Source organism: Ochotona curzoniae, unplaced genomic scaffold (genome assembly GCF_017591425.1).
Source record: "Ochotona curzoniae isolate NIBS_2020 unplaced genomic scaffold, NIBS_Ocur_1.0 contig_3819, whole genome shotgun sequence".
Classification (NCBI taxonomy): Eukaryota; Metazoa; Chordata; class Mammalia; order Lagomorpha; family Ochotonidae; genus Ochotona; species Ochotona curzoniae.
Window position 1 is genome coordinate 49291109 of NW_024466004.1, and position 25430 is coordinate 49316538.

At 38.4% G+C, this 25430-nt stretch overlaps 1 protein-coding gene across 1 annotated transcript; it reads right to left on the reverse strand.

The window, feature by feature from the left end:
• Positions 1-8173: 8173 nt before the first annotated feature.
• MCHR2 (melanin concentrating hormone receptor 2) lies at positions 8174-21770 on the reverse strand. Its single transcript, XM_040983109.1, has 5 exons — positions 21563-21770; positions 16166-16375; positions 13599-13793; positions 10374-10493; positions 8174-8500 (listed from the first exon to the last, which is right to left on the reverse strand). The coding sequence occupies exons 1-5, from the start codon at positions 21751-21753 to the stop codon at positions 8185-8187; spliced, it is 1032 nt and encodes a 343-aa protein (XP_040839043.1). The 5' UTR covers positions 21754-21770; the 3' UTR covers positions 8174-8184.
• Between the last annotated feature and the right edge of the window lie 3660 nt (positions 21771-25430).

Genomic DNA, 25430 nt, shown 5'->3' on the forward strand with positions numbered 1-25430 from the left:
GTTGGTACTGTCTAGTACTGAATAGTTCTACTGTCTAAGTAGTATTCTATATATGCTTTGAACTGAATTGAGCTAAGCTGAGTGTTCCAAGTACTTTGTAACAACCATTTGAAATGGGTGATATTATTTTCCTGAATTTGTAGTGGGGGAAACTGCAAGTTCAAACAGTTAAAGAGATTACTCAAAGTCTTGGAGGAACTAATTAGCAATTTAGTGATGTGAACATAGATAGTCTGATTTGGTAATTTGCCTGTCCCCCACTACTATGTACCTTCATTCCTTATGGTGTTTGTAGTATGCTTTTCCATCTCAACATCAATCAATCAATTGTGATTTTAGCTGATGATTTAAAGTATAAACGGTTGATTTATTTGAAAGCACATTGTTGCTCAAGGTGGATTGGTAAAAAAAAAAAAAGGTCTATTATTACATGTACATGCTGCTAACTTCTAGTGAACCTGATTCTTACAATTGTCAATAAAGTGGGTTTCAACTTTTGAAAATTTTCATCCTGAAAGACAGACAGAAACCCAAGTAATCAATGTAGATTTCATCTGGTCCTCCCCCTGGATTTCTGTCAGTCATGAACTAGAACTAGAAACCATGAAAGTCTGTCTTCTGCTACTATTTTGCTGTTTCTGCATAAATTTAGCTTGGATTATTTCTCTTGTCTCCTACTTCCTTTATGTTTCCATTGGCCATAACTTCCTGCAGCAAAAAGCGGGGTCTGCAGAGTTGGTTAGAAATGCAGGCTATCATACTACAGGCCTATTCCACTAGAATCTGCATCTTAACACTATCCCAAATGATGTGCAGGCATTGCAAGGTTTGAAAATTACTGACATAGTGAATAAGAGCATCAGTTTGGGATCTGAAACCCATCTTCCATTTATTAGCTGTGTAACCTTAGGAAGATGACTTAATCTCTCCAAGCCCCAGATTCCATATATGCAAACAGGGGACAACACTGGTGTGTAGCTCTGAGGGTTGGTGTGAGAATTGTATGAGGGAACTTCAAAAATTTGCAGAAATTAGAATTAAAAAATTAGAAATTGAGGAGCCTTTTTTCACAAAGTTCATTTTCCATATGACTTTCAGACTTTTTTTTGCATCTAAACAATCTTTTAGTTGCATTTCCATGACCATTTTTGTGGTATTCTTGTATGAGGCTGTGTGCATACACAATGTCCTGTGCAATGTCCCCTAGATGCCCACCCAGGACCATTGTGATCACTGCCTACTCACTTTGTAAACTTGGACTCATCTCATTCTCTCTGTCCCATACTCTGGTGCCAACCATTTCCAACAGCGCAGATCTGATTATGATCCTGCCCTCATCAAAATGCTTCAGGGCCTCTAATAGAATTTATAATCGTTGTTTCTTGGCACAGAATCCACAATCTCCTACTCTTCTTTTATTTGAAAGTAAACAATGTGGTGGAAATAGGAAAACAATCAGGAGCTTCAAAATGCAGCCCTTGTTTTGACAATAAAAAATGAGATTTTGATTTTTCACTTTACCCTCTCTGAGCTCCAGTTTTCTAATCTGTAAAGTTGTTTAACTAATGGTTGCATGAAAGTCTTACTAAAAAAAAAAGCTGACCAAAACTGGCACTTGTACCAAGTCAACTGATGTACCAGAAACTTGCAAAACTTTCTATACAATATTGAAAACTGAGAAGGGACTAATTTCTTGTTTCTTATTCCTGGAAATAATTTTGCCAATTGCTTGGGAACTAACAAATGAGCAAGAATAAAACAGGTATTTATTTATCTTGAATGTTTTTCAGAGAAATAACAAATTGTTCAGTCTTGAAATAAGAACACATTATAGTGAGTGAACTACCAGAACCAAAATGTATTCTTAAAAATAAATCCATGTAGAATCTTAGAAATAATTCTTTATGGCATTTTAAGTAGAGGTTATTTTATACTTTTACACAGGATTTGACAGGAGAGGGCATTTTTGAAGTAGAATCATGTTCCTTATAATGATCCAATGAAGCCAGTTTAGGAACTTTTCATTCCTAAGTAGCCAATGACATTTCAGGGTGCAATGTCAAGTTTTTTAGTTGTAAAGGTGGTTTTTATGCCAGTCTTGCAAGGAAATACATTTATTTCAAAATTGCTCTCTGTGTTTTTAACTTTGTGTCTGAAAAAAGCACTCTCTTAAATGCTTAGTCAATTTTGGCTATTTGATATCATTTATTTTTAAAACAGTATTACTTTCTAAAAATTGCTTAATTTTCTTGGAAAGGTAGATTTACAGAAGGAAGGAGAGACAGAGAGAAAGATCTTCCCTCCTCTGTTCCACTCCCAAAGTGCCCACAATGCCAGAGCTCAGCTGATCCAAAACCAGCAAGGAGCTTCTTCCAGGTCTACCACATGGTTTCAGGGTCTCAAGGCTTTGGGCCATGCTCCACTGCTTTCCCAGGCCACAAGCAGGGAACTGGATGGTAAAGTGGAGCAACTGAGACACAAACTGATGCCCATATGGAATCTTGGTGCATGCAAGGTGAGATTTAACCCCTGAGCGATTGTGCCAGGCCTGATATGATTCATTCCTGTGTTTAGATTTAGGCACTTGATATCTTTATCAAATCCCTTCATAAACTACTAGTTATGAGTACTAAAAAGATCTATTTATTTTTGTTGGAAAGGTGCATCTACAGTGAGAAGGAGATACAGAGAGAAAGGTCTTCTATCTGCTGGTTCACTCTTCAAGTGACCACAAGGGCCAGAGCTGAGCTGATCTGAAGCCAGGAGCCTGAAGCTTCTTCTGGTTCTCCCATGTGGGGCAGGATCCCATCCTCTACTGATAATTTTGGGCTGTCCTCAACTGCTTTCCCAGACCACAACCAGGGAACTAGATGGGAAGTGAAGCAGCCAGGATACAAATTGGAACCCATATGGTATCCTGGTGCATGCAAGGTGAGGATTTAGCCTCTAAGCTACCATGCCAAGTCAATATAAGTACATAAATACATACTTTAAAATTTCTTTCTCGCCACATCATTCTTCAGTCTCTGTTAATTGCAATTACATTACGTTCATGCTGTTTTCCACAATGGCTATACTAATTTACATTCCCAACAACAGGGAGAAAAGTCCATTTTTTGCACATTTTTGTGTCTTAGATAATTTCACTTTTCAGAATGAGGTGATAGCTCACTATGGATTTGATATGAAGTTTCCTGATGGTTAATGATGTTCAACATGGTAAAACTGAGAGAATGCTGTAGATTATTTTCTTTCATACCTGAGTAGGTAGAGATAAAATACAGTTCATTGGATTTTTAGTTCTTGAAATTGAGTGTTAAGCAAAGTTTGTGGGAAGCAAAGTTTACAGAAAATCATTGTTTTGGATGAGCTTTCTGTACCAGCCCAGGCAGAACAGATCAGAGCAGTAGGAAGAGTCTCATGCTAATGCCACAAAGTTAACTGGAGCTTTGAAATGAGCCAGTTTTCCGAAAAAACCCAGAAATTTCAATCAAAATGAGTTTTTTGGTACTTATTTTCCTCAACCCTACTGTGCCTATAAAGCTAATGTCTTTCTACTTAGCTCTTTGGAATACTTATTCTATTTTAGGGTGGGAGTTATTGCCTGATTATTTCAGTTCTGTAAATAAAAGCTAATCAGATCTTCAAACTAAATATTCTGGAATTTTGTGTTTTGATATGCATAATGTTGGAACACCTTTTAAAATTTTTCATTGATAAAATGCCTATGTGTGAATGGTGGAACAGGGTTCAAATGATGGAGCCCTGGGCAGGCTGCACCACAGTGCACCACTGATCTTGGCCAGGGACTTGAGACTGCAGAGGGTGAGCCACTCATGGCCTTTGGCAGGTTGGGTACATGATGTTTCCTGGGCAGGCTGCATTGTTCTGGGAAAAGCTGGGAAGGGACCTGACAGGTTCTAGTTGGTTAAACCCATGCTAGGTCAAGGGTCTGAAGGGGTACCTCTACAGATATAGTTAGGCATTGTCAAGAAACTCTGGGCTTTCTTTACTGTCACTGCTAGACGTATCTCAAGGACCAGAGACTGGGTGTGTGCCTTAGCACCGAAACACCTGCCATGGGAGACGGCTGACTCTTTTGCAAGGGAGAGGATCATGCCCAGGCATACATGAAGGATGAATCAGCGTGCCCAATGGACAAGCTGAGGTTCTTGGAAGCTGCTTCAACTGACAGAAAAAGGCTGGCAACTTCTTGGAATGGTGATGATGATGTGGGGGACACAGCCATTGGCACTACCTACAGTTTCTATGGATCATGAGGATCCATCATGAGATAGGGAAAGATGTCTGCACCTGGCACATTGAAGACTTACACCCCCAATCAGCAGGAAGTAGGTACTGAAAATGAGATAAAACCACATCCTTCAGAAACCCTTAAGAATAGGGACCCAAAATCTCAGGAGAGAAAAAGGTGGGGGCAGGCAGTTAGTAAGCTTAAGCTTACAAATTGGAAGCCAAATCTCTCCCGCCCCAAGTAATGCAGTCTGCTTACTTGTCAATCACATGACCCTTTCTCCAGGTTGTCCTCCTCACCTTGAGCTTGGGCGTGGCATCATGTAACCACTTCCCTTGTCAGGCACAGGAGAACACAGGCAATGAGGAGGGGCGCTCCCTCCCTGTGGATACAAGATGTAAGTAGAAATATTTCTGTCTCACGTTTCCCTTTTCTGTCCATTCTGTCCTTGAATGTGTTTTTGTGATTTCCCCCCCTTCTAAATAAACTTCACAGCAAAACAAAATAAAACAAAATACAACCATTCTTATACAAGCCTTACACAGTGCTTTTATAAATACAGATTAAACAATGAATCTAGAAATACCAGAAAGTCGGAAAGCAACTAAGTTTCATTTTTTAAATGGACAACAGCTACATCCGAGCTACAAGGACAAGTGGGACAACTTGATGCTATCTCGGCATAAAGTCACAGAGGAGTCAGAGCTTTTCCTGGTGCTCTAATTTTAGTTGAAGAGGAATTAACTATGGAATTAGCTAGATTTCTAAAAAGGTTTATTTATTTATTTACTTTTATTGGAAAGTCAGATTTACAGAGAGAAGGAGAGACAGAGAGGAAGATATTCCATCCAATGATTCATTCCCCAAGTGGCTGCAATGGTCAGAACTGAGCTGATCCAAAGCCAGGAACCAGGAGCCAGAAACCTTTTCTAGGTCTCCCTTGTGTGTATAGGGTCCCAAGACTTTGGGCCATGCTCTACTGCTTTCCCAGGCCACAAGCAGGGGACTGGATGGGAAGCAGGGCTGCCAGGATTAGAACTGGCACCCATATGGGATCTCGGCACATGCAAGGTGAAGACTTTAACCTCTAGGCTATCACACTGGGCCCTTAACTAAATTCTTTAGGTCGAAAGGTGTCAACAAAATGTTGGCAGTTGTAAAAGAAAATATTGCTGATCTTTGTTTTCCATTGAGCTGATCCCATAGAACTTTGAGAAATGAATGGGATGTCAATCTGTGCCAAACCTGATAAGAAACCCCAGGAAATTGTGAAGCCAGTTTTTAATTCTGCATTTAAAAGATATAACTATACAATTTGATTTCCTCACTAAATTTTGAAAATGTGTTGTAGCTTATGCATCTACTGCAGTATTCTCAACTGGCTGTTTCTACTGCCCCTGGAATGAGTCCAGTTCTGTGTAAAGAGCTCAGGGCTGGTTTCTAGCTGCTCATGAGTTATGTGTCTCTAGATACATATGGGATTATGCTTAGAAAAAATTTATTTGGAGTTCATTTTTCTCATCTGTAATATATTTGTTAATTTCTGGAACATCTTTTAGTCCCAAAGTTTAATGACCCTCTGAGATTACAACCCATAGCAAATACCAAGTTTTGGGACTTAAAGCATAATATGGTGACTTAGACTATTGAGAATCTGGTATGATAATGATTGATTTCATACTTTTGGTCACATTTAGATATCTTTAATGTTAGTTCAACAAAAACTATTTATATTAAGAAAGTAGGAAACACTTAATACTGAAGACCTTGGTGGAGAATGGGTTTGGTGCCAGCCTTGTCCTTTGCAGGCACTACGAGAGTACACCAGTGGTTGGGTGCTCTCTTCTGGTCTGCCTTATGTCTTCCTGAATCTCAGGTAAAAAAAAAATTAAAACATTAAAAAATCCTTTATATGTGAAAAATAAAATCTAGAAGCCAGAAGTAAATTACTTTATTCATTTATTTATATTAATTGGTGATCAGAGTTCAAGTGGGAGACCTGAAATTGAGTAAACATAGAGAAGAGACACAGTTATGATTATACCTAAAGATGAATATTCAGGTGTTACTGGACAATGATCATTACTAGTAGAGTTGATCATTACTAGTTTGACTTGAAAGTAAATATGTATGAAAATGATGGGTAAAAATAGAAAACACATTAGAGCCAGCATTGTTGTACAGTGAGTAGACTCTCCACCTGCGCCTCCTCTATGGTTTGAGTCGAGCTGCTCTACTTTTTTTTTTTTTTTAAAGATTTATTTATTTACTGGAAAGTCAGATATACAGAGAGGAGGAGAGACAGAGAGGAAGATCTTCTGTCTGATGATTCACTCCCCAAGTGAGCGCAACGGCCGATGCTATGCTGATCCGAAGCCAGGATCCAGGAACTTCTTCTGGGTCTCCTACATGGGTGCAGGATCCCAAGGCTTTGGGCCATCCTCGACTGCTTTCCCGGGCCACAGCAGGGAGCTGGATGGGAAGTGGAGCTGCTGGGAGCTGCCCATATGGGATCCCTGTGGGTTCAAGATGAGGACTTTAGCCACTAGGCCACACCACCGGGCCCAAGACTGCTGTACTTTTGATCCAGTTCCCTGCAAATGGCCAGGGAAAGCAGTGAAGGATGGTCCAAATTCATAGGCCACTGTACCCATTTGAGTGACCTGGCTGAAGCTCCTGGCTTCTGTTGTTCTTGAATAAACTTACAGCACAACTTAAAATTTCTTAATGATATTTAATGTTCTTAAGTGAAGCACTAAGATTAAAATGACATTATATTTTAGATAGAAAGTATGAAAACAAAACTAAATACAAAAGAATATTGCTGAACCACCAACTCATTTCTTTTAGGTTTCAGTTGTTTTCTTGTGGGACTGTAGGAAAAAGCAAAGGAAACCAAATTTAATGTCTCTTTCCAGTGTTAGGTCCTGACCACCAAAGTGTGCAATAGAAAAGACAAGCAGGCAGACCAGGATTTCAGTCAGCTGTCCCTTACCTATGCAGCATTAGAACTATATGATCACCTCTCTGAGCCCTAGAAAACATAGGAGCAATGATAACCTCATAGCTTGTTACATGTAGTCTCACACATTGCAGATGTGCAGTAAATGCTAGCTGTTGTCGTGAAAGGTAGGACTTGGCTATATAAGGACTTAGATTGCACACATAAAACTGATTGTTTTGTAAATATGAATGGCCAGATTTCAGAACTCACTGTAAGATGATACCTCCCCAGAAACCTCGAAGGCTGTATTGGTACCATGAAACCACAGTGTGGAGGGCAAGTTCAGGCTCCTTAGTAAGCACTGAAGTGATGGTTATTTTATCAGGGCATATAGAATCACAGAACTTAGAGATCAGAGACTAATCTACTCCCCACATCCAACAGAGGCCAACATTTATTAGTTGGTGCGGTTAACATATTAAATTCATTGCATTCAAATGGTTACATTCTGTTCTAAGTCTCCAAAAAATCATACCTGCACAACAAGAATGAGTAGAGATATACTGGTTCAGCTGCCTTTTCTGGAAATACCAGTAACAGAAAACCTGGCTGTTCAACTCTTGGCAGTTCATGCACTATTCTTTTTTTTTTTTTTAAGATTTATTTTATTTTTATTGGAAAGGCAGATATACAGAGAGGAGAGACAGAGAGGAAGATCTTCCGTCCGATGATTCACTCCCCAAGTGAGCGCAACGGGCCGATACTATGCCGATCCGAAGCCAGGAGCCTCTTCCAGGTCTCCCACGTGGGTGCAGGATCCCAAAGCTTTGGGCTGTCCTTGACTGCTTTCCCAGGCCACAAGCGGGGAGCTGGATGGGAAGAGGGGCCACCGGGATTAGAACCAGCGCCCATATGGGATCCCGGGTGTGCAAAGCGAGGACCTTAACCACTGTGCCACCGCACCGGGCCCAGTTCATGCACTATTCTAAAAGCTTGATTTCAGGGTGTCATCCAAATTGTTGATTTCCTTATCATTTAACTTTCTTTGTAGTTGAGGCAGACGTTTTCGGAAATTTCCACTCAACAAAATGTAGAGGAAAGGATTAATGCTGCTGCTGGCATAGCTGAGACAGATGGAGAGATAATAGCCCACATAGAAGGCCAGCGTGGGCTGCTCCATCTGCAAGTTTACCAGCTGTATCACGTGATAAGGGGCGGCGCTGAGGATGAAGACTGCCACCAGCACCAGCACCATCTTTGTCAGCTTCATCACTCTCTGCTTTGGCACACTGGGATTATAGCTGCAAAGGAAAACATTCAGATAGAACATGAGAAAACATGGAAATTATGGGATAACAATTTTGCAGATTTTTTTGACAACCTAACAGTGGCCTTTTGGTGAAATACAAAGCTTAATTTCATATTCCTATTCAGTCTTCTCCTTTGAACATATTCAGACACCCCTTTCCAGAAGAAACCGATTCCAACCTTCTCTCTTCTCCCTTCAGTATGGGCTTTACTTACAGACTCAATTTCAAAGAAAAATAGGAGAAAAGATAAACAGTGAAGAAACCTGAAAAACATTATCCACCCAAGTGACCAAGCCAAGATCAGTAATGATGTCATGTTGCTATTGTGTGAAATTTGCTACACTGTGACAAGAAGATTTTTCCCCCCAAGAATATATAACTATGATCTTATGGTGTTGCAGTGTAAAGAAAACCTATTGGAGAACATTCCATAGGGTAGAAGGCCAGTGCTTCCTAAGGCTATAGAAGTCATACCAGAGAAGATAGAGTAAGACAATGTCACAGACCAGAGAGACCTGACACATAAATCAAAGTATTAACCTGGATTGAACTTTGGAACAGAAAGATTTTAATGGAGAAACGTATGCATCATAATAAGGCACTATGATATTTGATAGTGGAAGAACTCTGTACTCTCTTTGTACTTTTATATAGTTTGAAGGTAGATTAAAAGCATCAAAAAGTAATTGGAAATTTCCAGATTTTATCATACTAGGTCATATTTAGACATTTTAAAACGTTTCCCTGGCACATGGTGGAAGTGGCCCTGGGAATAACAGAAAGGCCTAGGAGTGAAAATCCTTTTAAGACAATGATTCCTTTGCAGTTTATCAGAGTAGGTGCCATGGCTCCTCTACTTCTTGCATTTTAAAGCATTCCTGGATGGCAGCAGCTTTGTTTTGTAAGATGCTCTTGGCATTTCCAAGGAAAATGTTAGGAGGAGAGTTATTTTCTCACCAATTTGCTTTTATATGTTTTGAAACTAACGTGTTGCTATAACTGTGGTTGTTGCCCTTTCCTTTCCTAAGTACTCTACCCTTTACTAATATAGGACTGCTAATGAATTTCATGAAGTTAAGTGGAAAGAAATGTTGGGAGCTGATAGATTAATTAAGCTTTTGGTTCCAGGGTTTGCCACAGACTTTGATTAATAGCGACTTCATTTGTCACATATATTCATTTTTTTTTTGTTCTTTACAATGTTGCAGATGATGTTCAGGGAAACTTAGCAACCTGCCTTCCAAAGGAAACATGAAAACCTATTCAAAAGATGAAGTTTAATAATGACTTATTTTTTGCACAATGTGTTATATAATTAGGTTATATATTCATTTGAAAACCTTAGTATGCATAATTGCAAGTTAATTATACTATAAATTGTCCATGAAGCCTTAGGGACAAGAGCTTCAAAGATACTTCTTAAGTTTATCTATTTTAAGTCAGTTTTTGGTTTTGTTTATTCCTAATTAGTTTCCCTGTAACATTAAGGAAACCCTTCTCTTCTAAATTAAAAAAAAATCTGAGAAGTTATACAGAAAAATCTATATTTGCATATGTATACAACTCTGTAAAAATTTAAACAATACAGTCGATAACATACAAATTCTATTTAAATAGACTATTATGCTCTGCTTACATTTCAGTGAAATCACTGATCAATAACTTCAGTATGTCACTGACAGATCTTGAAATAACTGTCTCAGAATATGTCCTATTTTCAGAAAATACCTTTTTTATAGGCATATCAATGCCCAAGGATCTAAGTGGGGATATATTTCAGGTAATCATTGCTTAAATTTTTGTTGTGGATGTTTTAGGATATCAGAACAGTTAAGAAATTCAGCAAAATAAGGCACACACTTACCATTTGGCATCTTTATTCTGTTGATACATCTCCCAAGTATAGCATAAAATTAAAATATAGCACACCAAAATCAATGGTAAAGGAAAGAAAAATGTTGTTATTGTTAAATAAAGTGTATACCTGTAAAGTGAGGAGAAAGAGAGGAGAGAGGGAGGGAATAAGGGAGGAGAGAGAGAAAGAGAGATAGAACATCACTGTTATAGCCTGTCTTTAAAGAACCAGTTTCTACAGTTTATGAGGTAGGATTTTTTAAAAAAATTTTCAGGGTTTAAGGTCAAAGTCCTTGAGTATAAGCTAAGGGTCTTTGGGTACTTTCTCACACCAGTTTTTACTAGCAATAGGTTTGTCATTTTGCTTTCCAAGCAAGTATATTGAGTGCAGAGAAGGTGAGGGTTCTTACTCTTACTATCATTAGTGTTATTCATAATGGCAAGCAGTAGTAGGTAGTAATTGTTGCATAGCTCTGCCTATTTTCACCCACTGAATCTGTGCAACCCCATGAATATAGGATTAGTATCCTTATGTTACAGAGGAAAAAACTGAAGCATAGAAGACTTGTGTGACTTGCCCAAAGTTACTCAGTAAGTGGCAGATGTGCCATTTGAATCAGGCAAGCAATTGATGCTTGTACCAGAACCCATGCATGTACTCTAGGCTCCAGGGTATGGAGATCTTGTGGGAAATCAGTCTGTCTTTCCTTCATTCTGCTCCAGGAAGAACTAAGGTGAGTCCCCTCCATTCTTCCACAGGTACTGGGTGTCTTATTTCCTGGGAGAATCTTCCTCTCAATGAAGGGAAATGAACACAGGTTGACAGGGTGGTACACCTAAGATGAGAAGGGCTCCAAATGCAACAGGGTAGTTCCAGAGTCAGTTCACTCTAAAGACTTGATGCTAGTAGGAGTCACAGATGCTACAACCTCAGAATATTAAGATAACCAATTCAATGTAGCAACTACAAAAGCTGTTGCCCATGCTCACACCTAGCCTTTGGTGTTTCTAAAATATAGGCTGAAGTCAGAAGAGAGCACCATTTGAAGTTCAGTGCTCTGCTTTCAGTTAAATTGGGGCTTTTAATCAGTAAGTGCCATTTCACCTGTTAATTGGTTGATGATGCTGTCTGTGAGCATAGTTGATGCTGGTGTAAGAATAACCAGTCCTAGCTTTGTTGTACTATTATGTACTGCATCTTTGTATAACCCTCATTGTATAATTCCCAAATTTGTATTTGAAATCTTTTAAAATTCCAGCCTCCATGGATCCTTTGGAATGCTTCATTTTTTAAAAATTCTTTTTAAAGATCTACTTACTTATTTGAGAATTAGAGAGAGAGAGAGAGTCAGAGACACAGACAGGCAGCTTTTCCAATTACTAATTAGCTTCTTAAATGGCTGCAATGCCATGGGCTGAGCCAAACTGAATCTAGGATCCAAGAACTTCATTCAGGTATCCTACACGATTACTGGGGCCAAGGTACATAGGCCATCTTTTCCTGCCTTTTCAGGACATTAGCAGGGTTCCAGATTGAAGTATAGCAGCTGGGACTTAAACTGTCACCCTTCTGGGATGCTGACGTTGTAGGCAGCAGCTTGATGACATTATAGGTGACAGCTTATCCCACTGTGACACAACGTTAGCCCTGTACTTGAAAGTCTAACACTCTGGGCCTGGCGCGGTGGCGCAAGTGGTTAAAGGTCCTCGCCTTGCACGCCCGGGATCCCATATGGGCGCTGGTTCTAATCCCAGCAGCCCCGCTTCCCTTCCAGCTCCCTGCCTGTGGCCTGGGAAAGCAGTCGAGGACGGCCCAACGCTTTGGGAACCTGCACCCGTGTGGGAGACCCGGAAGAGGCTCCTGGCTTCGGATCGGCATAGTATCCATAGTATGGGCCCGTTGCGCTCACTTGGGGAGTGAATCATCGGACGGAAGATCTTCCTCTCTGTCTCTCCTCTCTGTATATCCGCCTTTCCAATGAAAAAATAATAAAAATAAATCTTTAAAAAAAAGAAAGTCTAACACTCAATGCGATGATATTAGGCTGTGTGTGTGTGTGTGTGTGTGTGTGCACGCATGTGGGAATTAATTAAAGGAATTAAGGCCATCATAAAAAGATAATTGAAGAGCTTATTTCCTGTCTCTTGGTTCCCTGCTACATGAAGGTGCAGGAGACTTTGGCAGTTATGAAACCCACAAGGGGACGTGAACCACAAACTGATCATGTTGATGCAAGGAGTCTGTAGACAAGGTCAGGTCCCTGTTGGAATGAAAAAGATGCTAGATGTTCTGAAAGTGTATAGGATGCTTGAATCCTCCAAATGCCAATTTCTAGGCTTATCAATGTCAATAGCAGTGAAGTAGTGACATCTGTTTAAGAGTGTGGAATGCCTGCTTTTACTCCAAAGCTACCATTGGCAAGATCAATAGTACCACCCTTATTCCTCTAGGTTTCCAGCCTGATCAGATTTTCAGATCAGTCTGTTTTAAAGGTTCCCCACCTGACTGCTGTGGCAGATTTCTGACTTGAGAAATCTTGCTTTTGTTCACGTTGATGTCTATGTGGAAAATCCTTCAGGTGTGACCAGAACCAAGGCAGTCTTCATCTCCTTTATACCATTTTTGCAGTAACATTGACACCAGGGTCCTGTTCTAGCCTCCAGGAGAACAAGAAGTAGAGTTCTACTGTTTACAGTCTATTCCAATGACAATGCTCTGGTAAGGCTGCCTCAGCCAAGACTGCCACTCACACAGACTTTTGTAAACATGAGATTTGAAAGGATTTACTTTCAATTAAGGTAATATTCATAGTCTGGGGTTGGGTATTGGAACTAGTAAGTATTTTGGGGGAAGAGTTTATCACAATTCAAGCAGACTACAATGGAAAATTGTTGAAATTTGAATCTGGGTAATTCTTAAAATCTTTTGGAAATGCTCCTTGCCGAATTGCTGCACTCTAGCCTGGTCTGTCTGGCATGGATCTTTAAAATCCATATTTAAATATATTTGTACCCACCTAGGTTACGTGATCAAATTCAAAATCTTTTTCAAAAGAGTATTCTCCTTAAAAATCAAGCTATCACATGGGTTGCGTACAGGAGAAGACGAAGCAAGGAGACGAGTAGGAAGAGACTCTCCAAGGACCCTCCAGGAGGCTGCCCATGTGTGGACAAGGAGGATGAAGTACCTCACAACTTAATTCAACTCTATTTTTCTTAAGTTTTAACAACTTACCAGAGTACATCGTCAGGGGATGTTAAATCAAAAGCACAACTCTCAACGCCGTCTTTAAATTTGATGACTTTCGAGTAGACCCAGACAGGCAATGCCAGAATAAAGGAAGCTGCCCAAAGGCCCAAATTGATGCGAATGGTCTTGCACCTTGTTCTCCAACTCATCAGTCGAAATGGTTGGACGAGGGCCAAGTACCTGCAAAGCCAGTTAAGAAGGGTTTGGAAACAATCAATAAAAGCACTGAGCTCCAAGGATGAAAGGTTCGTAGCAAGAGTAAATTATTAGTATTATTATCTTCCTTGAAGCACAGCTCTATCAGGGCAAAAGAAAGTTATATTTTTTAAGAGCTGGCTGGTACCTGTAGAGAAAACAACTCTTGACCCTGCAAGTCTGAATAAACCACTCACAGAAATAGCTGTTACTGCCCCAAACATACTGATAATGGTAAAATGCTACACTGCAAACTCTTTTTCTTTACAGAAGTGCTTCCTGCAATTGAGGTTCTAGAAAACTTTGCTTTTTCTCTCTGTCCCCTTACGACTTTCTGATGTAGATGAGGAAGGACAGTGTGGGGACTGAGCCAAGATTCCCCAGCAGGAGGGATGCAGGAACATCAGACAGACACAAGCTCATCTGGCTTTACCAGCATGTCCTCAGATTCTGTACTGTTCAGTTCACAGAGCCACAGAGAGACTGAAACAGCATGATGCAAACTAATGCAAAATCCTCTGGGACTCTAGGCCAGAATCCAGAGGGAAGAAATGGAGTTATTTCATTGAGGAGTGGGGCTTTTCTTTTTCTTTCTTTTTTTTTTTCTTTTACATTTTAGATTCAGAGAAAAAGGAAAACCATCAATCAAACTTGAAATCCTGACACATCAAATATATTTTGTCCTGGAGCAAATCCAAGAATATATTTTTAGAAGTAACTGAAAGCTAAAGGATGAAAATGAGAGCTGGTGTTTAAAAGAATGTATTTGAGAAAGGACAGTTTTGCTGGGAGATGGAAAGTAGTAGAAATTAGGTGAAAAAAAAAAAAGAAGGTTTTAATGATCACTTTTCTCCCAGAACAATGAAAAATTCCTTGTCTTTCTCTTTAATTGCACAAGGGGCAGGATTTTTGTAGTTGTTACTATTTGATCTGTTTGATATTTTAAAAAACAGTTTATATAAAGTGAACAACTTTCAGGTATTTCATGATACAGATTTAGTAGCATAGTGATACTTCCCACCCTACCACCTCCTGCCAGCATTCCTAACACACTGTCCTTCTTCCTTGTCTCTTTCACCCCTAATATTTGCAATAGTATATTTGCATTTCACGTCACAGTCACAGGTCTGAAGTTCATTAGATAAGAATATCAACATATAGAGAGTAGAAAAAAAGCCCTATTATTCCTCAGGGATGTAGACAAAGCTTGCAAGTAGTAATAATCGAGTCCCAGAATGTCAATCTTACTCCAAATAGATTTTTTTTTTTTTTGGTCCTTCTGTGTTAGTTATCATAGATCAGGGAAAATCTGTGATATTTGTCTTTTAGGCACTGGCTTATTTCATGAAACATAATGCTTTCCAATTGGATCTGCTTAGTTGCAAAAGACAAGATTTCATTCTTTTTCTGGCTGAATAGTATTCCTTATGTGGCATGTTCACCACATTTTCTTTGTCCCATCATTATTCAGGGGCATCTGCATTGATTCCATATTTTTGCTATTGTAAATTGAGCTGAGATAAACATGAGGGAACTGATAAATCTCAAATGCAAATTTCATTTTGTTTAGCTAAATTCCCAGGAGTTAAATTGCTGGAGCTGGCATAGATCTATTTTCAGATATCTGAGGAATCTTTATAGCAATTGTTCTAGTTTGCACTCCACTAACAAGGATTTGGGTAACTTTTACTCCAGCATCTTGAGAAGCAGAATGTTTTACACTTGGCTAAGGGACCTCTGGGTAAACAGGGAGAGGATTCTAGCAAGGGATTTTAGCTGCCCCTAATTCTACACATTGCACCTGCATTCAGAATCGTGGCTGCCTGTAATGTGGTCAGGACTACTGCTGGGGAAGAAGTTAGTCATATTTCTGGATGAAATCAAAGGATAAAATGTTAGCAATATTGCTCATTTCTGCCAAAGTGAATGATTTGTTCGAACCTTGCTATTCCGCCATTTGCCCGAAGAACTTTTTGTCACTTCCTCACTTCGAATGCCACTTGCAAAGGTGAATAATACAGAGCTCAGGAAAAAGTCCTAATGGACATAGGAGGTTTAATGCATTCTTCAAGGCAGATACTTATTTAATCATCAACATTTGGGGGGGATGTAAGAGTGGACAAAGACTCTGGGACTCACTGATGAGGAGCAGGGAACACTAAGACAAATAACTATGTGCACATGCGCTTTTGCATAATGTGTATTGTATGAATTATGTAGTATCCTGAAGTACAATAAAGCAAGCAAAGGAAGCAAAGCTTTGTTATTGTAATCCAACTCTGAGAGTGTTGCAGTTGAAAAGAACATAGGGGAGTATAGAAGATTCTGAATTGAGATGTTTCAGTGTCTTCACTTACCTATCTATGCTCATTACAGTCATGATGGCACTACAGGCAAACTGGTTGCAGGTATCCAGGGATGTGATAACAGTGCAGAGAAGGCCTCCAAAAACCCACTCTCCTCCCCGGGCCCACTGATGGATAAGAAAAGGCATTCCAATGATGTGGACCAAATCAGCCACAGCCAGGTTGCAGATATAAATGTCAGGGATTGTTTTTTTCCTCGATCTGAAAGAAATGGAGACAAACTGAGGAGTGATATTGAAAGCAAGCACCCTCTTCAATATATGTCAACTGTCATAAAATTTTGATGAATTTTGCAAGTTAAGGGAAAACCTATACAAATGCGCAGAGAAAGGCACAATCTTGAACAATTTGTCTGATAACTAACTGTGGTTACTTCAAAATATGTTCAGGGATTCACTGATATTCCTTTGAATTGGTTGAATCCAGTTTTCTCTCTGAATGTTGAATTCAATAACTTGTTTCGAATACGGTAGCAGTGACAGTGTGTGGTTATTTTAAATGAAGACACATGGGCCTTGTGGAGCTTTCTCTTTGCTCACTTTTGGAGCTGCCTTTACCTTGGAAGCCAGCTACCATGTTATGAAGATGCTCTAGCAACAGCAGAGAGAGCTCCACGTGGATAGAAACTGAGCCTTCTGCTAATGATTGCTGGTTGATTAGCCAACACCTTGCAGTACAGCCAGAAGCCCAGGCCGAGCCTTCAGAGGATTCTAGCCCAGGAGAATGGCTTGACTGAAATTTATGAGAGCCTCCAAGTCACCACAAACCAGCTAAACTGCTCTTGGATTCCTGACCCCCAGAAACTGTGTGAGATCGTAAATGTTTATTGCTTCAAGCCAGTAAGCTTTGGGGCAATTTTCTCCACAGCAATAAATTACACTAACTTTAAGCACACGGAGGAAACAACTCATTCCTAGGAACCAAAACACCTGAAAAATGAAAATAAATGGTTTCCATTGTACAGTGCATTTTTCCCCACTGTAGTTTTAGCTACATTAAGGTTTCAACCATTAGAAATATTCCAGAAAATTTTAACTTTATTAAGACCACTATGAAAACCTTGAAAGCTAGACAGTGAAGAGATGAATCTGAAATGAATGAACTAGTAGACAGTGCTGAGAATGAGTTTATGTTTACTGCTAGGAGTAGTGAATGCAGTGCTACCATGGTGTGGTATTCTTATCTGTTGGTGAAGGAATTTTCTGAGAGCAGGAATCTAAGTTTAAAATTCAATTGATCCATATCTTCAAGGTGCTGATATCCAATAATACATAGGGATCACCTTTATCTGGAAGATGCTCTTACTAACCATTTTATTAAGCACCAGTTATTCCAGGGGGTCTCAAAAAGTTTGTAGAAAAGCATAATTAAAAGGTAGGTTTTAGGGACAGGTATTGTTGCATAGTGGCTAGAACTACACCCTATCAACCTGGCATGTCACACAACTGCCAGATTGAGTCCCAGCTGTTCTTCTTCCCATCCGCTTCCAATTTGTGGCCTAGGAAAAGCAGTGAAATATGGGCTAAGACTTTGGGCCCCTTCATAGATGTAAGGTCTCTTTCTCTCTTTCTGTAACTCTGAGTTTCAAATAAAAATAAATTCTTCATAAGGATAAATTTTCCATAAAGCTGAATGCCTGCTTATTTTTTTTTTCATAATATACCTTCCCCACAAACTTTTTGATGATCTGTTCTTTGTAAGTCACATTTGTACTTTGGGGCTGCAATGCTCAATAATGTCTGAACCCTGTCCTCAAAGAGTTTACTTACAGTATAGACATGTACAGTTACATTTGTTAAGAGAAAACTAGAGACAAGCACGGTAGCACAAAGCACCTGTTATCCTTTCCCCTGATTACTGTCAGGGAAGTCACTTGGCAGGAATAGCATCTGAACTAGGGGCAAATGAACATTCAAAGAACTCATCAGAGACAGCTCTAAGCTGAAACCACAGTTGCTGGTTTATACTAGGTCTGTGTTATTGTTCTAATGTTTGGAAGCTACTGTGAACATTTATCTTTCATTGGCTGCAAATTCTACACTATGAACTTCATTTCTAAGCTGTTACATCTTCATGTGAAACATGAGGCTTGGTGAAGACATATTTTGCCCAGGCCTTGGCCACACACACTGTGTTAGGGAGTGACTACCACAGAGTCCATCAAGAACTGTATTCCGGTCATGTGGATGGCATTAATAAAGCAGGTTGATTCTTTGCCCCAGGCTGGCGGCTCATATCAGAATGATCCAAGGAGATGAAATCTGAGAATGCACGTGCCAAGGCAGCAGATAATGGCCAAGGGTAATGTAAATAGCCCATTAGATATTTTATTGCTTTATCTATTTTAGGTGACACCACAGAAATAAAAATAATTAAATCTTTTGCTTTCTAACTTACAGCTGACATTCTTCTTAAAGATATGATTTGTCTTCAGATTTTCTGCTGACTTGATTAGATTGTCATTTCTCATGATTTAAATATTTAAAATAAAAGACCAATAATAATTTGGGCTAGTATGTTTTCCATGTGAGTAACATGACCATATCTAATATTGATGAATTTGAGGAATGATTAAAAATAAGTTAGAGTACTCCAAAATTCCACAAAGACAATGATAGAGATGTTATAAGCAACAATTTGGAAGAATATTTTAGTAAAATGAGAAAATACTTAATATATTAAATTTCAAAAGGAATATCACTTATATGTGTATCATGACCCCAGATTTATTTAAACATTTGCTTAAAATTATGCAGGAATAAACAGTGTGTTTTTATGATAATGACTATCGATGTGGTGGTAGTAATAATGTGACTGCATTTTTCACTTTATTCTTTGTTATTTTTTCTATTTAACTTTTACAGACATAAGTAACAATTCATGTTATGGATTAAAAAATATTGATAAAGCATGATAGTAAATGCATGCAGGCTGGGTCCTCTTCTTTCACAAACAGTTCTTAAATCTGTTTCTCACCCTTCCTGAGCTTTGTTATAGGACCCCTGTCACCTTGCTGCTGAGAGTTTTGTTTCATAGGAAGCAATGATGGGAAACTGGAGAACAGGAAAGCAGAAGTCATAAACAGTGACAACATCCCTCCCGTGTATCCCCTTTTGCAGCCCCCGCTCATGGTCCTAATCCCACTGTGGCTACAGCTTCCAGCAGAGAGCCTCGTGATGTCTGTGAAACCATCTCCTTCCTTTCTTCCTAAGAAGGAAAAACAAAAGGGACCAAGTACAACCTCCCAATAGGTGAGTTAGGAGCATTTCTGTGTTTTTTTACTATAACTTTTCTGCTCAATGTTATTGTTTTCTCGAGACTTCCTGATAATAATTGGTTACTTCCCTTTTTCCTTCCTGGAATTCATTATTTGATTAGTCTTTTACCACCTAACTCCTTATTAATGTCCCGTACTATTTTTCAAATTATTCCATTATTCCTATGTTCTCCACTATATCATGATGATTTTAGAGTCAGGGAATGGTATTATATTCTTTGATATTTGCCTAACACAGTGCTGGGCATATCATAGATTCTACTAATACACCCTGAGAACAATTGTTCCCAGCACTCAAGTCATTCATTTACTTACTAATTTGAAGGAGGGAGGGAAAGAGAGAGACAAAACACTCTCTTCCAATGGTTCACTTTCCAAATTCTGCAACAGCTGGGATTGGAGTTAGGAATTCAATCCAGGTCTACCACACAGTCACAGGAATTCAACTATTTAAGCCATCACTTCTGCTTTCTACAATAACAGGAAGCTGGACTCAGAAGCCATAGTTAGGCATTCAGTCCAACACTTCCATAGGTATTTGAGTATCCTAAGCAACAACTGAAACTCTAGGTTAAACATCTAACCTGTTTTCTAGCATTTAAAAATTAATTTTAAATTATGAATGCTCAAAAGTAGCTTTATAGGATATGAAATGAAATGCTTGAATTAGTTAAAAATTCTAACATCCTGAGTATATCATGTTATGGATGTCATATAAAAATCTTTGATTTTCTGTATCTAACAGAAGTAATGAGCAAAGCATCTGAAAGGAGCTGGCTGATGAGAAGCCATTGGTGGGAAGTGGCTGGTTATGAGCTTCCTGAGGATTAGTGAGTATCATTTCCATTACCAAGTATGAGCTGCTCTTTCTCGCATTTGGTCCTGGAGAATATTCTTCTATCCACCATTTGAATCTACCAACCAGCTTTTCAATTTTTTTGTGAATTTGCTTTCACTAATGTGGAAGAAAAGAGCCTGGAATTTGGAATTAGAGAATATCAAGGTTGAGTCTGGCACAGTGGCTGAGCAAGTTAATCCTCTACCTTAGTGCTGGCATCACTTCTCAAATGCATTTTAAGTAGTACTCTAGAACATCTTTTATAATATATACAAAAACCCCAAAATTCATGAAAAACAAATTAAAAGATGGGTTTATTTTTGGTGAAGAAATAATTTATAATCCATACATATAAGAGTTTCTCAAAATTTATGAAAAAATGTAATTATTAAACATTATGCATAGATTTCAAATTTTTGTGTAACAATGAACTTATCTATTAATGCAATTTCTGCTATTAACCTTTAGAAGTATCATGTACATATAGAAAATTTATTTTAAGACTGATGATACAAGTATTACAAGAGATCTGTACAGAAAGTTTAACAAATTGTATTGATTAAAATCAGCACAATTTGAATGTGAAAATAATCAGGATAGGAAAGATGTCAGTGGTGATAGAACATGTGTGCAGTCATTTTAAATCTATTTTGTGGAGTACACGTGAAAAGAGTCTGTTCTGATTGTTCAGGTTGCAACTTACATTCTTGACTAAATTATCTGGCAGTTTCAGGGCTTGGGTGGGAGACTCTGGGAAGATACATCTCAGTTCAGAAAGTCTTCATGGAGGGGAACGGCCAACATCTCTGAATCCCTACATCTTTAGGTGCAGAAGGAGTCTCTTGCTTAACTATGTGAAGGCGAATCTTGACGACCAGTCCAATTCATAGGATAGCTTTTATTGCTAAGAAATAAAGTGGTAGTTTGCACTGCAGTGTCAGCCCAAGATCACTTCCCAATCCCAGAGATTCTTAGTCAACAAGTCACAATTGAAATGGAATATCAGGAGTTGTAAGTTTTGAAAGTGAAGTTATCAGGAAGCTGTTTGTGACTTACTGTCCTCAAAACTTTCATACTCAGCAAAGTGTACTAAGTTCAGATCTTACCATGAAACTCAATGCATAACAAAACAACTATGGAATATTCTGTAATTATTTTAGACTGATATTTCCCAAACATGACTTCATCAAGCAAAATCCTGTAAGACAATGGGTTTATTTTTTGGAGTTTAGCATGTGATTCCATAAATAATGGGAAGGAAAAGAGTCCATACCTTATGATAGTGAGTACAATAATGATGTTCCCAACAAATCCTGTTAAACAGATAATCCCAATCACGGAAGGGAGAATGAAGACATCAATAATGCTGGGGGTCTGATTAGCGAACTTTTCATTCCAGGATTTATTTAAAAGTTCCGAAGAGGTGTTCCAACAGAATGACTGAAATGAGTTCATTTTTTTCATGAGACGTTCGGTGGTTAAAGCTGTAAAATATTAGGAAGCAAGTTACTTAATGGTTTTCCCACAAGTAGATTTATATCGCTTAAATAAAAAATGTTTGTTAGAGGCTACCTTGCTTCAAAGTTTCATACAACATAGGTCTGCAGGGTGAGTATTATCTCCAAGATTTTCAATGTAGATAGCCTGACAGCAAATTATGAGACGGGATGACAAATACCATAGTAGGTTTGAATTTGATCACACGTTATTGTGATCCAAGCTTTGAGCATAGCTGATACTCACTCAGTACATGCTGCTCCAGATGGTTATAGCCAGAATCTGTTCTTCCTGCCCTACACGTCTGCTCATATTGCTTAGTTCCCTTACAGCAATTACAATGGTAAATGTGTCTTCTCTGCTACAGAGTGCATGGGGTACACTTAACTCTGACTGCTTAGGATAAAATTTCCTAAAGTGATTGTTGGATTATATTAGAGGATGAGGAACAATTAGTTCACCGACAGGTGGTGATGGGAACAGAAGTGTTGGAACCGGTGGAGAGATCGTGAGTAAAGAAGTATATGGGGTGGGGGGAGAAGATATTTATAAATCAATCTGAAACTAAACATGTAACCCAAACCAAACATAATCGTGAAATTTGCTCAACCTAGCCTCTTGATAAAAAGTGCTTTTGATAACGACATCTAAGTCTAGTTTCTGGTAGTGATAGTTGTTTTTTTTTTTTTTTTTTTTTTTTTACTGAGTTTAACATTTCCATTGACAACAATAAAACAACCTGGACAGAATGTGTGTGTGTGTGTGTGTGTGTGTGTGTGTGTGTTTATAGTAACTTAAAAATACTCAGGATATGAAAAGTCAGTGGACCTAGCATGCCTGGATTTTGGATGGCAGCTTGAAAGACAGGCAGAATATTGAAGTCCTGAGGCATTCTTTATTCAGAAAGCACTTTTACTGATGCCAAAATATCTATTTATGTCTGTGCTAAGGTCAGAGCCAAAGCCCAGGTCCTTGTCATGTGAAGATTATATCAAAGAGCCCCTCCTCTGAGATGGGGCCAGGAAGTTACATTCTTAGGTAAGAATGAGCCAAATCGAGACTTTCCCTTCCTTCCTCTAAAGCATCGGGAACTGTTGAGAGCACTGTCATTTATCTCTGAAATAGAGAAGAGAGAGTAAGGAAAAGAACAGAATCTTCTGATGAAACTGCACCTTGAGTAGGCAAAGTATAGATGAACAGAGACTCCTAAGGCTTGAATGTAATCCAAGGTGGTCCAGGATCATGAAACTCTCTAGGAACATGGCAGATGCAGATGCAAAGTGTTTTTGAATTCCTTATGTCTTCTGAGGGTATTTTTCCATAAGCAGAGTACTCAGAATGTGAGTCAGCTAGTCAAGTTCAGTGTGAATAAGAACCACAAAGCAGTGTGGGTTTCGGATATTGGAATCCATGGACACATTTGAGAATAATTATACCAGAAATATTTAAGGAGTTATCAAGCAAAGTTATCTGCAAAGGAGATCCAATTATAAAAACTAAAACCATGAAAAAAATGATATAAAATTATATATATAAATATATCACATATACACACATGGTATATCATGATACATATCATATATCGTGTACATATATCAGATATATACACACATATAAAATATATATTATATATCATATATGTACATGTATATGTGTATATCTCTATATATACATGATGTAAAAACTAAAGCCATGACAAAAATTAAAATGAAGAAATAAATATGTGAAAGAATACATGGAAAAGTTGTATCACTATATATCAGTTGGTGCAAAAAGTAGCTTTAATTTAAAATTAGAAACCACTTAGGATAAAAATACTTAGTGGCCTAAGAATTTGCTTAACTAGATGTATTTAATAGTGAAATAGTGAACATTTAGCTTATAAAATGTGCAACTTCTTTTCAATACTGTACTTTTATAGCCTGATGGGGGAAAATGAAATAGTGTAATTGAGGATCAATAAGAAAAAAAATGCTTCATTATATGACAATGACATTACATATCTAAAAAAGAGTTTAGGAAGGTTCCTGGGTAAGAAACACGATTATGTTTCTCCTATCTTCTATAAGCCACTACAAAAAGAGACACAATTTTTAATTGTGAAAAGCTAAGTATGACAATGCAGTGGGTTATGATACGACTTTTGCTGCCTGCATCCTAAACTGGCATGTCTGGTTCAAGCCCCAGCTCCTCTGTGCTCAGAGTCTGATTCCTCAGTAACTCACCGGAGATGCAATGGATGATGCCCCAAGTATTGATCCTGCCACACAGGTGGGAGAGGTAAATGACGTTCTTGGTTCCTGGCTTCAGCCTGGTCCAGCCCCAGCATTCAGCGGCACTGGAGAAAGAAACAGATGACAGTGTCTCTCTTTGTCTGTCTTTCTGCCCTTCAGCAATCATGTACATATTAGCTGTTTCTGCTATGGTGGAATTTGATGCCAAAATGATTGAAAAAATTTAGTGAGCTCTTTTTCTCTGCCCTGCTGTTCCTGTTGCAGCTTTGGCTGCAGCTGCCCTCCCACTCTCCCCTACCAAGAGCCCTGCTGGGCTGGGGGGATGGCTGGAAGACCTAGGTTAACCTGAATAAACTGCCCTGTATGCGTTAAAAATAAAATTTAGTGAAAGAGCCATTTTCATGCAAAACATCTACACACAACTGGGTGAACTCACTGAGATTTCATATGGAAAAATTATGCACAATCACCTCATGTTATGTTAAAAAAACAAACATGGCTGTTTGATATAGCCAAAATAATAACTTTATTTCAGTTCTCACTTTGTTATTGAAGTTAGTCCAAAATTAGTGTTTTAAGAGAGTTTGTGAACATACACAATATTGTAATAATTTATTATGTTTCCATAATCATAATAATTGAAGATAACAGGAGAACATTTTCTTTTATGATAACATACAAATTTTAAACATTTGTATAAATTTAAAGTATAGATTGTACCTTTGGAATAAACAGATTTATGGGTCACATGTATTTTTGGAAATATTTGCTTAAGGCTTAGACAAAATTTTCCTATTGAATGTGTATAGCACTTTCCATTAACCTCTTAATTTCAAACTTCAATGTTTCTATAGGAATCTGACTCCCAAAGTTTTAGCAGATACTCTAATAAATGGGCTTCTGGGCTGGTTATCCCACAGCTAGGCTTGGTGTTGCAGTCTATTTGGTTAGATATTAATTTTCTTAGTGCTTAACCAAATTGTTTTTTACAAACTCAGAGTGCTCACTTGTTATTGACAACTCCCAGGCTATTTGAAATAAAAACCAAAAGCTCTTCAGACATCCTTCTACCCAACTTTTTGCTTGATTAAATTTATTTTCTAGCTCTTGTGTTCTCCATGCAAGGTGGGATCTTCAGAGAGTAAGAAAGAAAGAAATCTATTTTAAAGATTAAGGAGTTCTGATAGTAAAGTATACTATTTTATCTACCCCCTTTACTCATGTTTCTTAAGTACTCAAAAAATAAGAGCTATTTTTCCTGGAAAGACATCAATTTTCCTTTCATCAATGAAAACTTCTGGGGTGGCATTTCCTGTAAATGCTGGAATTTGAAATAAAGGCACATTGGCATTTAGTGGATATTATACATAATTAAAATTCTAAATGACTACATTTCTTAATTATCTTTAT

Bases quoted from the DNA above. Each gene is read 5' to 3' on its own strand.
- MCHR2 (XM_040983109.1), bottom strand. From the start codon at position 21,753: ATGAAAAAAATGAACTCATTTCAGTCATTCTGTTGGAACACCTCTTCG. The intron at 16,376-21,562 runs GTATGGACTCTT...CATTTCTTTCAG, and splicing joins ATTGTACTCACTATCATAAG to ATCGAGGAAAAAAACAATCC. The intron at 8,501-10,373 runs GTAAGTGTGTGC...TTTCCTTTGCAG, and splicing joins CAGAATAAAGATGCCAAATG to CTATAATCCCAGTGTGCCAA.